The 16180-nt window shown below is 41.3% G+C and overlaps 1 protein-coding gene across 4 annotated transcripts in view; it reads left to right on the top strand.

Annotated features, from left to right (window-relative positions):
* The window catches only part of pdlim7 (PDZ and LIM domain 7), a 30029-nt gene extending 14394 nt beyond the window's left edge, over positions 1-15635 (top strand). For 2 of the 4 annotated variants that reach the window (XM_068324904.1, XM_068324905.1), the window contains exons 4-11: positions 2137-2164; positions 3001-3197; positions 10631-10683; positions 10960-11203; positions 11615-11795; positions 11937-12057; positions 14121-14236; positions 14561-15635. In XM_068324904.1, coding sequence (XP_068181005.1) covers positions 2137-2164; positions 3001-3197; positions 10631-10683; positions 10960-11203; positions 11615-11795; positions 11937-12057; positions 14121-14236; positions 14561-14647 — 1027 coding nt within the window. In that variant the 3' untranslated portion in view covers positions 14648-15635. Of the gene's footprint in view, positions 1-2136; positions 2165-3000; positions 3198-5159; positions 5177-5684; positions 5724-6298; positions 6454-6857; positions 6895-7215; positions 7879-10630; positions 10684-10959; positions 11204-11614; positions 11796-11936; positions 12058-14120; positions 14237-14560 lie in introns of those variants that run through there. The other 2 variants (XM_068324906.1, XM_068324907.1) reach the window with 2 other exon arrangements.
* Positions 15636-16180: the final 545 nt, after the last annotated feature.

The following is a 16180-nucleotide window of genomic DNA, read 5'->3' as shown; positions in this document are numbered from 1 at the left end:
TTTATTGGTAACATGTGATTATATCAAGATCAGTTATGAAAAGAGCATCAAGTTCACTCCTCGTCAAGCCAGGATGGAGTGAGATTCAACACTTTGTGAAGCACGTGATTGAAAAAAGGAAATTACCTCGTAGGTTCGACAATGCTTTAAGCCAATATAGGTCCTTTTGCAAATCATTACATCCTTTTTTATGGCTTTTGCCAGGTTTTTTGCAATCAGATATGTCTGATGTTGGAAGAAAAGCAAACATTTCTTTTCTGAAACACTTCCCAGAGGAACACGATTGTCAATTTTATTTATTCATGCCTTGGCTGTCATCCAAATTTTCTTTTACATCTATAAAGGAGGGCAGCTGCGCGATCATGAGATATGGTCCATTGCTTAGTTTAGAGCCTCATTTTGTTCGACACAAGTGATCATCCTCTGTCATTTTAAGGTTATAGTTTAGATTTATCCAGATTATTGTGGAGGGAGCGGAATATAGTGAATCTGGAGAGTGGGCAGGAGGTTGTGTTGCACCTACAGGAACACACATGGTCCACATTTCAAAGCATGCTGTCACAGATTTGCCTAGAGGGCTGTGAGCTGTGTGCAAAGCTAAATGCAGAATCAAGGACATTTTTCTTCATTGCAGAAATTTCTGATTTTATCTAACATCAGCTTGAAAAAAACTACGCATGCATCAGCTATAATAAGTGACCCATGAAATGCGGCAGGCAGGAAATGATCTCAGAGCATGGATATTCAGTTTCAGCACAGCTCAGACTTGCTCCAAACAAGCTCATTTATTCCAAGAAAAGGTGACTTAATCAGCCTCATTTTTCATGAGAGGCTGCCAAAACAAATACAGTGCACAGCAGCTGTCACACACATTCCTTAAATGAATATCTCAGTCAAATTGTAAGTTAACATTAACCGAAACGTAGAGCATCAAGTTTGCTTGTCTTTCCAAGAAACGTGACATGCACAGACATGTCTGTTTCCCCTCTCTTTGCTTGTCTCCATGTCTGTTGAACCCTGCTGTCATCACTCTTTAGTGTCTCTCTATCAGTGGTTGAGCAGATACCAACCAGCGGTTACTCATTTGTCATTGTTAGAGGAAGCTTCCATCGCTTTGTTTGTGTGCGACAATGGGCTTCTGCAAGGCAGAGTTATTCTTCCTTGTAGCTTTGTGTTGCGTGCAAACATTCATCAGGTGCCGGTAGTGGTTTATATTTACACTTTTTGTGAGCCAGCAGCAATGTAAAGCTGGGTGTCTCCATGTTTTAATGCGTAAAGACATTTTAATGAACTGTCTGGTGCCTCTTGCCAGTCAGGGAAGGCGCTGCAGTAATGCGAATCCAGGGATTAGACTTAAGAAGTGTATAGCGCTGTGGCACTTGTGGTATTCTCATCCTACTGGATGAATCTGCAGGCAGTGGGATGCAGGGAGGGTTTGGTGTTTTCTAATGACACCACCGAGAAAATATCGACCATTTCCTGACGCAGTCCTTCTTCTCCCATCACCTCTATCGCTGGTAGCATCTGTGCTGATATTCTTTACTGTTGAGATATGAGCCTAAGAGGATTGTGTGCTTTTACTCCATGGATTTCACTGTAATGCTTTCTCAAGCAAACAAGTCTAGTTCAATCTAGACACCAGAGCCACATGTGGAGCACAAATGAATCCAACAGTGCAATTTGCAGGGCTCCCTCTTGCTTCAGCACTTTTAGCTTTCTGATGCATCCGATGACATTGATCTAATAATAAGATGTCAGTAAATTACTTATTGAGTGCTTGTATCTGTATAGGGTAAACCATACATGTATCATATGTGATTCCAGCAATTTACTTGTACAGATGTAATCAGATTACTGTCATTTTAAGGACAATTTACCTGAATGCATAATTAACCAGCATAATTGTGTGTGTGAATTATGTTGCTTTGCAGTATTTCTTTTTGTTAATTTGAATAAAAATTTAAATCACACTTAAGTACTTAAGTAAATTGCTCTGTCTATATAAAGGACAACTATGCCTTTCCACTGAGATGTTGTAGACTTATTCGAATATGTTAATCCCCTATAATGCATATAAAATTGGTGAGTCAGATTATTGTGTGTGCTTACGACTGTCCCTGTTTCTCCTTTTCACAGAGCTTTCAAAGCGGGTGAAGACCAGAAGGTACGACTACATTTGTCCCACACATTTAACTCTCCTTTGTGTGAACACTTTGGCATGGTCTGCTACTGGACTGTAGTAATACTGATTATTACACCTTTTAAACGTTGCTCACAATTGGCATCAACAGTGTTATGATTTGTGTGTGACCTGAGTCACCTGTCCTCACAGTCCTTTAGCGGAACGAGTCGCCAGATGAGTAGCTTGCTTGATTGAGTGAATATTGTGTTTGGAATTTTCCCTTTTGGTATGTTTTGTGAGGCCCTGTACAATCCCAGAGTCACTATATCTGCACTTCACCACTAGATCAACCCAGATTCATTGTTAGTAGCCTCAAGAGCACAACTGACTTGAACAGCCCGATGATCATGAACTCCTTTGTGCTGCACTGTTTTAAGAAAAGCAGCGGGGACATTAAGTCGGTGTTCCATTTCAGTGGGTGCTCTTTTGCAGTTCATGCATAATGCTCAATGTGAAATCTCACTAGTGAGACATGTCAGTCAAACATGACAACATTGTCACTTTGAGAATCTTACCAGAAATGGCAGATTACTTTAGCTGCTCTGTGACAGACTGCCAACACAAATAGAATGGTTCACACTTCTTAAGCGCTTCTTTGCGTGCGGAGAAAATCCAGCAGGCTTTGACAGAGCAGCTGTTACAGGCTGGAATAATCATTTTCTACCAGGAAATATTTGGCCAAACTGGAAGCTCTCTTAACATAAAGCTTGGGATTATGCAATTCCTAAAGGAACTTAACTTTTTTACTGTGTGTCAGAAATGTCTCACTGCATGTTGTGCACTGTGCTGCATTGTCTTCCTCTCCCACGCCTTTGTAGGACTCACTTGGTCCAGCTTCTGTTCAGCCAAAGTACTCCTTTGCTCCCAGCACAACAATTAACAAGATGGCCAGGCCATTTTCAGCAGGGGGTGGGAGTGAAAGCTCAGGACCTCCTATTAGACCTGTGGCCTACTCGCCTAAAATTAACACCCTGCGCTCACAGGGCAGAGCCGGCATGCAGCAGCCACAGAATGGGTAGGTGGAGAAATAAATATTCTTACCTTTGACCTTTGTTAACTTTGCTTTAAAGATATTCTTCTTTCTGGTTAAAGAGAAAACTGCTTTAGGTTGACCATACTGTATTTTACCAAGCTAAGCAAATGAGAATAGCAGGTTTTTCCCATAAAAGATGACCTTAATGAATAAACACCGACCTGCTGCTGAGAACAACTTCATTACTGCCTTTTTTGTCAACAGTTTAACAGAAATGATTGCAGACATTTGTCAACTTTAGTACAAAGTTGTGTTTTTTTTAATGCACCGATGGTAGTAAGTCTCTATTGTAATTGGCCATGATAGACGGAGGCAGCGGAGTAATTTAGAGGGAACAGGAGGAGTTTGTCAGCCTTTTGTCAAAACAGACCCAATTAATATTGCCAACTATTATCATAGATCAGACAGCAAACACTTTGTTAGCCCAGCAGGGTGTGTAGATGTTGTACTGAAGATCTGACTGATTTTTTTTCTTCTCATCTTACTCTCTTTGCTCCCATCATGCTCACTAAAAGAGAGTGTGTGCAAGAGAAATGGACAAACAATAAAAAGATAGATTAATGGTAAATGGAAAATACATAATGACATTCACACTTTGTTTTGAAACAATCCGTCATAGTTCTGTTTTGTTTTTATTGGAGTCATTTCTCTCTCTTACATAGGTCAGGTGTCTAAACTCCAACGAGACATTTCATTTTACTTCTCCCTTGTGTTTATTTCATTTTGTGGTGACGTCACCAGAAACTTGTATACATTCTCAAATTTATTTTTCAAAAGAGTCCGTCTTTCTCTCTGCTTTGACCGTAATGCAGAAATTATAGGTCCATTGCTGCAGTGATGATAGAAAGTCTTCATCATGGTGCAATTTTTTTTAATCTAACCACAGTTGGCATAAAATTTATGAAAAACATCTTTTCTTTGCTGAAAGTTAAAGTGATGTCATACCAGATCTAAGAGTGAAGGCCCTCTTCTATATTGACCTTCAATTATCATTTGGATCTGTTGTGTGGGGAAAGGGAACCTTGCTTTTAAAGCTGCTGTCATCTTTGATGTGTATCAAGATAAAGTTCATGTTTTCTTGACCACTTTGTGAGGATTCTAGGAATGGATCTTGAAAGTAGCAGTGTGGCTTGAATGGGTTTTTAACAGTAGACCATTTGGAATCCTATAATTTGGATCATAGTAGCGGCTTTACCGCTTCCAGTGGTGACTTTCTGTTCTTAGCCTTGCTCCTAAATTGTATCGTGTTCTCACACAGCTTTTCCTGCTCTTCCGCTGCATCATTGAGGCGGCTTTGCTCTCCTTCTTGAGAGAGGGTTCACATGGTTGAGAAGTTTCTGTGCAGATGGACGAAAAACATGTTACAACTCTGTGAAGACTTGAGCCTAATTGTATCTGCCAGCTGCCTATTGATGAAGACATTGTTGTTTTTCTCCTGAGAGCAAACGGTTCAATGCAGACGGCGTCTGTCTAATGTGTTGAGGCTCGCCGTGTTGAAACAGGTTTCAGGTGATGACGTTTGCGCAGCGCTAACACTGACATCATGATTCATCCTACTGCATATCTGCATAAAATAAGCGAGACTTGAATGGAAAAGTAAGAAATATTGTAGGTCAATGCCACAGCCAGATACATGGTTGCGAAAGCGTTCATTCTCATTCATGAGAGCAATGTTGGTCAAAGGACTTGTTCCACATCAACTAGATCATTTTGGGTCAAGGCAACAAAAGACTAAGAACTAAACAATGGGTTCTTTCTCTCACAGAGACACTAACAGCATGTCGAGTGCCGCTGCTTGGATGTTTTCTTTGTCTGACAGTCCTTTTGGAATTCTGTTGTGTGCAACTGGTGTCATATATTGACATGTTGTGGTTTCCCCTCTTTAAAATTCTCAGCTGAACTCTGACCTCTTCTGTTTCTTTTTCTCTTTTTTTCCTGCTGCAGATGGAAACTCTTGACAAGTTAGTATATTTATTTAATTCATTCACAGTCCAGTGCAAATAATGTTGGCTTGTTTGCCTTTCATTCCATTTCTAGATAATTACAGAGGTTTCAACCTTTGTCTTGTGTACTCTTTAAATACTTGCAGCGTGTGCTTGAACCTCCTTTGGGTTTCATGTGTTTACTACTCATGACCAAGTGTTCTTCACATGGCAGTTAATAACAATTTAACGTTTCTCAATATTTTACATAGAGACTGTTCAAAATAAGAATTGATCAATATATACTTTAGTGCATTGATTGATTTTGTAACCCTTTGTAACTCCTTGTGGGTTGGGTAAAAACTGCTCTGCAATGGTTAATGCAAGCATCTGTTGTAACTTGTGTAAATGAAACAATTTCCTCCAAAAGAAACTAGTGACATAACATTTAAAAGCTTTTTGCTTGGCAAACCCTTTTCTGTTATCTGAGTTCCTTCTGTAAATGCCATACAAGCTGTCTTCCTTTCATCTCTGATCTGTTGTGCAGGGGTGAAGCGACTTACTATGATATGTACGAACAGTCAAAGTAAGCGGCAGCTGCATGCATGCTGGTTTGCCAACTTAGTGGGTGAATGTGACAAGAGAGACGAGCTGATGCTTGTGGAGAAATTCTCAGAGATGCTAATTCATTAGCACTCATTCCATCTTTCATTACCCACTTGATTCTTGATAAATACGCGCCGCATTTAACCTTCAATGGTGTTGAAGTGGTGTGCTGAGTGAAAAGTCTTTTTTTTCTTCTGCTGCTTGGGTTGTTTATCAAATCAAATTCAATATGAAGTAAAATATTTACACATAATGTAGTCCAACAGAATTTTCCCATTGACTTTAGTGACAGTTAAAAATATGATCTCTAATGTGGTAATGCTCATTTATGAGCATCTATAGTGCACCCAGGAGAAATCTTGGTAATGGGTATCCATTAGCTCCTTATTGCGTGAATGTGATGCTCACCATTAGATGTTGCATGATTTGTTCTGGATGTCCTCTAGTCTCAAGGTTACTTGATTTACTGTAGTTGGGTTGGTGTAAATGGGTATTCCCTAAATGGGGTTGTGTTAACCTGCACCTGCCCTGTGCTGCTGCCGGGTGTGTGTGCAGGCACAGCCTCAGGGTGGAGAACCTGCCCTGTTTTATCCCCAATGACCGCAGCAAGAAGAGGCTGATCCAGGATACTGAGGACTGGCAGCCTCGGACCGGCACCACCCAGTCCCGCTCCTTCCGCATCCTGGCCCAGCTCACAGGCACCGACTTCAGTAAGTCGGGGACCAGACCTGACATGCTCAGAGGAGTGGCGGGTTTAGGGGTGGGTTTCTCTGGACTTAGAAATGGTGGATGGGTGTTACCGAGCAGCTGATCTGATGGGATCTGTGAGGCATTCTGAAATGCTGGATAACGGTGGGGGTCCATATTTCAGCTGTGAAGGGGGGCTTTAACTGCCTGCTGTCTTCACTGACATCTGTTTGGTCTCAAAGCACAACCGATCTGACAAACTGGTCGATCTGACTGCTCATCTCTGCATTGTTTATTATCAGAGAGGTTGTGTAGGAACAGCGGCGTTTAAAATAATGTTGTGTTTAGTAATGTAGTTGGTTTGTGATCAGTCGTGTGTGTTCTATCGGTACGACATGCTGATGTGTGTCTCTCCTGGATCTCTCAGTGCAGGACCCAGATGATGAAAACATGAAGAAGTCCAGGTAAAGACTTGAGTGTAGATAATGTTTGTGCTGCCTTGTTGATCGTCTGTTTGTCCGTTCGTGTGTTAAAAACATCAGTTTGACTCACCATTTAAAAAATGTTTTAGATTAGGTATTTTATTTGTTCCTTGATCCAGCGATCCATTTCTAACTCTAGCATGTGTGTTGTGAGACATAAGTTCATAATATTTCAAATATCAAACTCTTCTTTTTTAGTTGTTATTCACCCTCCAAACCTCTCAGTCTTTGCTGCTAATTCATTGTCTTCCCTACAATCTATCCCCTTCCTTTCTATCTCTGTTTCACATCTCTTGCCATCAGGGAAAAGTTCCTCACTGAGATTCAGAGTCCCCGCTATGCCCGTCTGAGGGACTGGCACCATGACAGGTCTGCTCGTGCCCTCAATATCAAATCCTGAGCGACATCCTGGATGCCACGGGACGCAGAACCTGCTAGTGATAGCCACACTGCAACGACTGTGACAAAGACGATGAAGATAACCGGCCGAACAATGGCAGTTAGCAAAGTCACCTTTCAGTTTACAGATGGGGGTGATGAAGAAGTTTTTGGGAAAAAAGAAAAACAAACTGAAAAAAAAAATAGAGGAAATGTAGCTTAGATGACAAATACCAAAGTGGAACCTTGCATACTGAGCCGAAGTACAAGAACTCCCTCTTTCTGGCTTGATGATTGTTGACGACGCTGTGGACCACCACGTCTGTAGCCCTACTTTCCATATCACACTTTGCTATTTGGTGGGAAGGGCCTCTGTGTTCCTTATCCTCCTATGAGGTCAAACCTTCTCTCTCTCTCTCTCTCTCTCTGCCTGTTTCCATTTATTGAGTTCTTCATCCCTTTAGAGTTTTCATTTCTGATCTCCCCATCTCATATTCTTCTCTAACCATTGCAAAAGAAAAGGAAGATTAATCTGTACTTTTGTTTTTTTCTGCTGTCATCAAAAATATAAAACGTCTGAAAAAGCAATCTCCCGCTTCCCTGTCCTTCTGTGTTTCCTTTCTTTGACTTATTTCACCATTCAAGCTTAAAAGGCTGCATCTCTCGTATAGTTATTATTTATCTGACTTCGCCTTCTTTAGCTGAGTCACAAGAACTTCTCTGCTTACCTGAAGAAAACTGATTACAGGGAAGGAGAGGTTTTCTTCTGTATCCTTGCTGTTCTGAATTAATAACGGACCCTTTTCAAAGATCAGGGTTCAAGGTTACTTTTGTTGCCTCTGAGAGGAAATTGTTGTGCATTCAGGCATAAAAGCAGCAAATAGGCACACATGAGGTATACAATCATAAAATGCAAGGGAGCACAGTGAGAACGTACAGTCTTTAGTCTGTTTCACTCGCCTGATATTAATATATCCATGAACATTTAAACCCTAATTAAATAACCACCATTAGCATAACTGCTATTCATCTGAGTGCACTGCAGCACAGTGACCTTCATCAGAGAGAAAGGGAGATCCTTCAAAACAAAATGCAAATGTGTTGATGATAAAGCAGTAGGCATTACCTTGATTTAGAGAAGTAGAAGAGAAACCTCCTTATATCTACGTTTTCTATTTGCAATGCTTGAACCACCAGTCATAGTGAACAAGTAAAGAAAATGACTAAACACTAAGCCAAAGAGGTGTGGTTGTATTTGACAGGAAAAATATCAGCAGCAGAGGCGTGGGAATCAAAGAATGATAAAATGTTCGGTATAACATACATACATATAACAGCATTGATTCATTCATTTGTAAAGTTATTGTTTGTTAGTATAATTTACCTTGTACCAAATAATGAGGATGACAAGAAGTGCGTGTTGCACACGTAAGAACAGTGATTCCTGTCCCTGTGCTCTCAGAGATGTGTCACAGTGTGACACTTCATCATTTGTCAGATTCAGCCCGATGCAGAGCTCCAAAGCCTTTGGCTTCCTCAGTGAGGAGGGTGACACATGTCAGAGGCTTCCTTCTCCATGTGAAATCAAAACCTGCTCCTCTCTGCAACAAACTTCCCCTTTTCCTCAAATTGAGGCATCCCACAGGAGAAGGAAGGCAAAAACAAAAGTAGAAAGATGGTAAATCTGAAATCTGAGGTGTGAAAATGTACCCAAAATGTCAAGAAATGTTCCATGGGGTGTTGATCTGCTGCATGTCCAACACTCATTGCAACAGTAATTAAAGCTCCATCCTGTCCCGTCTGTGATGCAGGAAATGTGCAGTCTCAGACTGAGCCTCTCACTAAGCAGGCTGGGGGGAGGAAGGTGTTGAAAGCAGTGAAAATGTCAAGTTAACATCATCCAGGTTGCTCCAGGTGGGAATACGATGCTGTAGAGGCTGCACTCTAATTTACACCTGCAACCTTCACCAGAGCGAGGTGCACTCAAACAACCCTCAAAGGTGTGTGAGGACCTGGTGCTGCTGGTCCGGAGTCATGTAGGGCGTGCGTCCGGGGCTGCTCTTGTTTACCAGGATGTTCTTTGAGGGTTGTTAGGGGTCCCTGAAGGCAGGCCGGCCAGTGTGTGTGGGATGGAGGGTGGCTGACCCAGGATCTAGGTGTCTAAAGGGCTGAAACTGGTTTGGTCTGCCTGTGTTTGACACAAATACCAAAGAACTGCCTCATGTAGCCTCCTCTCTCCCCTTTAGCCCAGCATGAGGGAATAACTGTCTTTAATTTAGAAAGATTCAACTTCCTCCTCATGACTACACCCGTAAGCCATCTTCTTGCTATATAGACTGTAGTCAACTTTTTTTTATATTCTTCATGTTTTTGTTTGATAGCCTCCAGTCAGAAACTTCTCCTGACGCTCTGACTTGTGTTTATTTTTTTTGACTACATGCTGATGATAATTGATAGGCAGACTTAACTGGATACGGGCGATGCTACGCAACAAGACTGTTACAGGATAACTCCTTCTTCATTTTCATCTTTGCAAAGGCAAACTTATTTCATCATCTTTCATTAGTATATTGTAGATGCCACAGTTGAAGATGTAAACATGATAGATGCCAAAGGCGGTATTATATTATTTTTTTCCCCCTCAAGATTAGACGTCTCCAGAGTTTCAATGTCTTGGCTCAGAAGTTGTTTTTCCATGTTGGTTACGGTTTGAAGATTTTCAGAGTATTGTGATGCTTGCTTTGGGTAATGGCACTTTGAAATATAGAAACAACTCTTTATTCCACAACTTCTGCACATGCAGGCTTGAAGCAAAACTCCTCTGCATCCAAATCTGAGAGCGTAGCACATCTCGGGTTTCTCGTCCTCTAACTTTGCACGTCTATCTTTTGGAGATGTGCGGGCGTGTTATTGTAGAAGCATATTGATGCGTAGCTAGAATGTCATGCAGAACACACACTGCGGTATTGGTTGCATAGTGTTGATCATTTGAACCAAATAATTGATTTTCTCTCACCAAGACTTGTGTAATCAAGTAAAATGTCCCACAAATCAATTGAAATTCTGTTCTATTTTGTGTGTTTTCTTTGACATTCTCCTGAATCTCCTTCTCGCCACAGCAGGTGAGAAACTCTTGTTGCCTGTTGAACATTATTAATAATGATGATGCTTGTGGTTCTTCACACAGAGGTTAATCTGTGACACTAGGAAATGGAGACCGTTATTTCCAGTGAAATCCTAACGTATGTTCTCAGTAGTGACCATGGTTACTGAAAGGTGTGTGCACAAACGTATGTGTGTGTGTGTGTGGCTTTCCTAATTAGCCATTTTCTCCCCACAGCGTTGAGCCAGCCTCCTCACCTGCAAAGTCCCGGGCAGCAGATGAACCAGATGGTGAGTGTCTGCTCCCGCTGATGCGTAAAAAGAACTTGAACCACATCAAGTAGAGTTTGGCTAATGGAATCTGATTCAATTTCAATACATGAGTATCAGCAGCAACAACATGACAAGCAAAACTGTTGCAATGTACATCTGGCGTGATCGTGAATATTACATAAAAGTGTCCATCTCCCATTGCGTACATATTCAAAGTCACAGCGTGGAGCGGCCACTCTAATAACAAAAAACTATCTTGTTGTTTTTTAAAAAAAAATTAAAAAATTGCCTCAGGCTCCAAGACTACAGCTGCCGCAACAGGCAGATCAGGTCCTTCCTGTCGACCGCCCTGGGTCACCGACCCTAATTTTGCAGACCGTTTTCGCCCTGACAAGACCAGCACCATTGTGACTCAGCACCAGCAGCCAGCCCATCCGACGCCCATGCAGAACCGCAGCTCCATTCTGCAGGCAGCACAGCAGCCACCAGAGCACAGTGGGAGGACCCCTGTTTGCGGTGCCTGTAACAAAATCATAAGGTGAGCCCACTGAGCCACTTCTACAGAGATACCTGTGATTCATTTTACCAGAATAAAATACTCAAAAAAAATGACAGGAAATAATTTAAGGATGTTAATAAACTCAGTGACAGGTTTATGTCAGTCTGCACAACTATCACAGTGTGGAGATAGTTTGTTTTCATCAGAGACAAGCTGTACGTTGGCTCTGCAATGATACAATCATATTTCACACATTTCAGAGATAGAAGAGAAACCTCAGTGTTTCAGTCACAAATGGTGGAGCTGTAAGGCACAAACGTTCCTCAGTGTAAACTCACATTTCTTCTGAACTGTCATTTTTTTTCCATGTTCAACTGAAAAATATGAAGCAGCTTTTGTCTCTCTGTGTGTGTGTGTGTGTGTGTTGGTGTGTGTGTGTGTGTTTTCCAGGGGTCGGTACCTGGTGGCACTGGGACGTTCTTGGCACCCGGAGGAGTTCACATGTTCACAGTGTAAAATGGTTCTGGAGGAGGGGGGCTTCTTTGAGGAAAGAGGGTCTGTTTACTGTACCAAGTGCCATGACAACAGATACGCTCCAAACTGTGCCAAGTGCAAGAAGAAGATCACAGGGGTAAGAGCTGAGTAGTTGTGTTTTACAAAATCAAAGTACAAACAGGAAACCTGGAATGGTTGTAAATGAGAAGACCCATTTGACATTACACATCTGAGGCTGTTTTCACTCCCTTATTCTCCCTTTTTCTTCCCTAATCAGGAAATCATGCATGCCTTGAAAATGACGTACCATGTTCAGTGTTTCAAGTGTGCAGCCTGTAAGACTCCCATCAGGAACCAAGCCTTTTACATGGAGGAGGGAGAACCCTACTGTGAAAAAGGTGAAAAACTGAAACACTGCAGTTAATGCATTCTGTCCTGATGACAGGTGAAAATAAAATATGAATAAAATGCTTTTGGAAATGACCCAACTAGTTCAACCCTACACTCAGGGCTACATTCCAACTTTAACATAAAACCTACAGTTTTTGAGCCAAAATCTGTTAATTTCCTACAAATTACGATGAAACTGACAGAAGTACCTTCTGCTAGAGTAGAACGTGTTAAAGGAGATAACTACATTAGTCATCCATTGTTTTACAATGACATAAATGTGGTTTTATCATTGCTCGATTCAGTGGATCAGGATCTCGTATAGTGGTCAGTGTTGTGACATAACCTCTCTGAATGAGTCACCTTACTGCTGTTGTACTGAAGGGTCTTTTACTTACGTTGCCTCACCTTATCTAAACATCCCTAAAGCATCACTTTGACAATATTATTGTGGATGAATGAAGATAGACACCTCAGAAATCTGTGTTGGTGAAGACTAAACAGAAAGTTGAGTTAAGGCAATTTTTAAAGGCCATGCCTGAGCAGAAAATATAAATCATTGACAAAAGAACAAGCGCTCTGAAAAGCCTGAGTGTACAAATTAATTGGTTCCATACTGATAATGCCAGGTTTATCTTAATTTGGACTAGGCCTCATGACCAAATGGAAGAGACATTGTGGTCGAGGTAATCAAATGTTGTTAGTGTCAATGGATGCCTTTGCTAATAAAGTGCAGTTCGGCATTTAATACCAAAGCTGTGGTGCAAACCTGCAGGCTGCAGCTATCTTAATCTAACCGATCCACAGGTTAGATTAAGATAGATCATGAGTTTACATTGAATAATGACCAGTTTGATAGGGTACAGTAAAAATGAAAGCTGTAGTTTTGCAAAGATTCTTCTCGTTTGCAAGTACGTAGTGGGAGAGGCTGCTCAGTCCTGCAGGGTGAATTTATTTAATTGCCTCCAGAATCACAAAAAACATTTACATTTATTTGTGTTTCGATTAGTCCAACGAGATGGGCCATCTCACTATTTTATTATTTTAGTGTTGCTATAGTGTTGCTTTGTCCTTATATTCTAATTATGCTGACCTTTTTCACACTGGTGGAGGTTTTTTAAATAATTAACATGTCTAGTTCTTTGTTATTTCCATATTTTTAAATTAGGCTCTTTGTGAAACATTGCATTGTTGTATTGTAGCTTTCGGCTTTGTCACGGGCTTACATCATGAATCTCATGCCACATGCATCAGCCCATCATGGAGTGATGTTTTCATCTGCTCTAATCTGTTTAGCTCTAGTTTACTTCATACTTTTCTCTATTAGATTTTATAAGTGGCGTGCGCTCTTCTACTGTTGTGTAAATTATTTAGCGGGGCGCCGTGTTTCTCTCCCGCTTCTGAGGCTGACTTGGATCGTTCCTTTATTAGAGGCGAAGCCAGAACCTGAGTACTCATACTCTGAATAATGCCTTTAGCTCTGATAAACATTGTGCTACCTCAGCATCTTTCAGGGATTGTGCAGCGCTCACCCACTCCACTCTTGAGAAGCAGCATTATAACCTGACACTTTTCCCAGAGTCCCTGTGATGAAAGAGACTGGCAAATCCAGTTAAGTATCTGGAGCAATTTCCCCTCATCCTAATCCCTCCCTCACACTCTGGAAAGGCACTGATGTACAGTGGGTGGACAAAATTACTTAAACAGCAAGTATCAAATGTGCAGAGAGAAGAGGAGTTAATGTTTGCCTTCAAAACAGCTTCATTTATCTTTATTACCATCATTTAAGTCCTAAAGTGTGTTGTCTGATATTACTTCTACTTAAGAAGAAAAGCCTCCAGTTCTTAAAAAGATGAAAGAGGTGGAAACCCATTTCACACTCTGTGCTCCAGAGCATCTTATAGATGTTAAGTGATGTTTACATACAATTATTGTGGAGGTCACGGAGGATGCTTGACCTGATCTGCGGGGCAATAAAAGCTTTTTGGAATTTATTTTGTCGAGTTACTCTGACGACTATCTCACACGTCTTTGCCCCTCTCTGTCTCTCCCATCAACTTTGTCTCTGCAGACTATGAGAAGATGTTTGGCACCAAATGTCATGGCTGTGACTTTAAGATTGATGCCGGGGATCGCTTCCTGGAGGCCTTGGGCTACAGCTGGCACGATACGTGCTTCGTCTGTGCTGTAAGTCATTTTGATTGATATGACTCCCTGTGAGGCTCTTTTTGCCCGTCTCGTCTGGTGATCCCGACCCAGTGCCACCTGAAAAACCTGCCTCCATCTTTTGGGTCTCCAGTTTTCCCTGTCACTCTCTTTTCACCTACCATGTCACCTGCAGTCTTATCTCTCCATGTCAAAACTGAAAGAGAATGCAGAGGGGTGAATAATTTGTGCTCTGGCTGGCGCAAAACTGTGTACAGTCACATTGGTAATGTTGAGGTCTGATATCTGCTCTGCCCTGGTTTCCCCGATCTGTCTGTGACTGTCTGTCTCCTTTCATCTCTCAAGCTCTGCCAGATCAACCTGGAGGGGAAGACGTTCTACTCGAAGAAGGATAAACCCCTGTGCAAAGGCCATGCCTTCGCTCCGGTGTGAGCTCCATCTTCAGAGGAAGGATGGCTCGTCTCTCTCTCGCTCTCGCTCTCCCTCTTCTTTACCTCATTCTGCCCTCCGGTCCACTTACACACTCGTCTGGGTCTCGTCTTTGCCAACTTCACACCTAGTTTAAAATTTTTCTATCCTGCGGAATTTGTTTCTGCATTGGAGGCTTAGTGTTAGCTTCACGTACTGTTACGTTACTTTGCTGTTTATTAGGGCTGAGATGAAACTGCCTGTAATGCCAAATGCTGTTCTGTATAACTGGAAGTAGTCAAGGAATTATTCATACCATCACTAACTCACGATGTATGCGTGACTTTGAGAACATCAAGTACTACATTACCCACTATACTAACCTCCTCCTTGTTCAGTCTGAAGTTGGTGTATTGCAAGTGGAGGAAGTCACTGAACCTCTAATATCCTCACACATCGCAGTAATGATCTGTTGCTGTGCATCTGCTAATGCAGAGAAGAGGTGGCCCCATTTAGGCCCACTCACCAACTCTTACTGCATGCAGTGCCTATTAACATAATAGGGGTCTAGTTGAGTAGAGAAGGTGGTGTCCCATTTCTGCTGACAGGAGCCCTGCACCACTCCACAGAAACGTTAACTGCTCATCACTTCAGTTCTGGCAAATCCAAAGCTCACACTGCATTTAATGACTAACTTTTGTGTCCTGTAATAATCCCTAATTGATCCAATTTCAATAATGACAGTGTGATTTTTTTCCCTAAAACATCTTTCTATTCAAGTAAAGTGATTTATTAAAGTTTTATCATTTGTTGGACTTTAAGTAGAAAAAAAATCTCAAAGGTTTTATGCATTGTATCCCTTATGTTACTATGATGTTGTGATTGTTCCTTAGAGTACTTTCAATACTTTGTTCAATAAGTATTTATATTGCTTCAGAATGAGTCTGCAAGTGTTTTTATAGCTGCTCAAATTTTGAAATAAATTCATCAGTACTACCGTGTTCTGAGACTGATCAATGGACTGAAAACTGATGTTTTAACTCTATATTGTGAGTCACATGTGCTTAAAGTCAACTTTTACCCAGTCAGCCTTGCTGCTGTTACAAAGATCCTAGCAATCTCTGCATTATCCTGCTGTGTGCAGAAATAATTTTACAGTATCCATTTAATCATGTAGGTCAACTGAATCAAGTATAACATGCAAACCACTTGAACAGATCAATATCTGGACTATCTCCTGCTTCTAGTTGAATAACCGTAGAATAATGATTAATCAGTGAAAGCAGCTCCTAACTAACTCTTAACCTCACTACAGGCAGCCGATAATGTATTCTGTAAAAAAAAAAAGAACTTCTAAGAGCATAGTTTTAAGTCAGTTGGCCCATAAATGTGTCAAAGCAGTACTCCTTAAACCTGAACAGCTCAGTTTACTTCATATACTGTATATCACAGGTGACCTTGTTGGTCAAACTAAAACTGCTGTTCAAACCTTATTTTGTTCAATAGATTATGAGTTTAGATTGAATAATGACCAGTTTAATAAGGTACAGTAAAAAT

Source organism: Antennarius striatus, chromosome 10 (assembly GCF_040054535.1).
Source record: "Antennarius striatus isolate MH-2024 chromosome 10, ASM4005453v1, whole genome shotgun sequence".
NCBI lineage: Eukaryota > Metazoa > Chordata > Actinopteri > Lophiiformes > Antennariidae > Antennarius > Antennarius striatus.
This window is presented reverse-complemented; position numbering and strand designations above follow the sequence as displayed.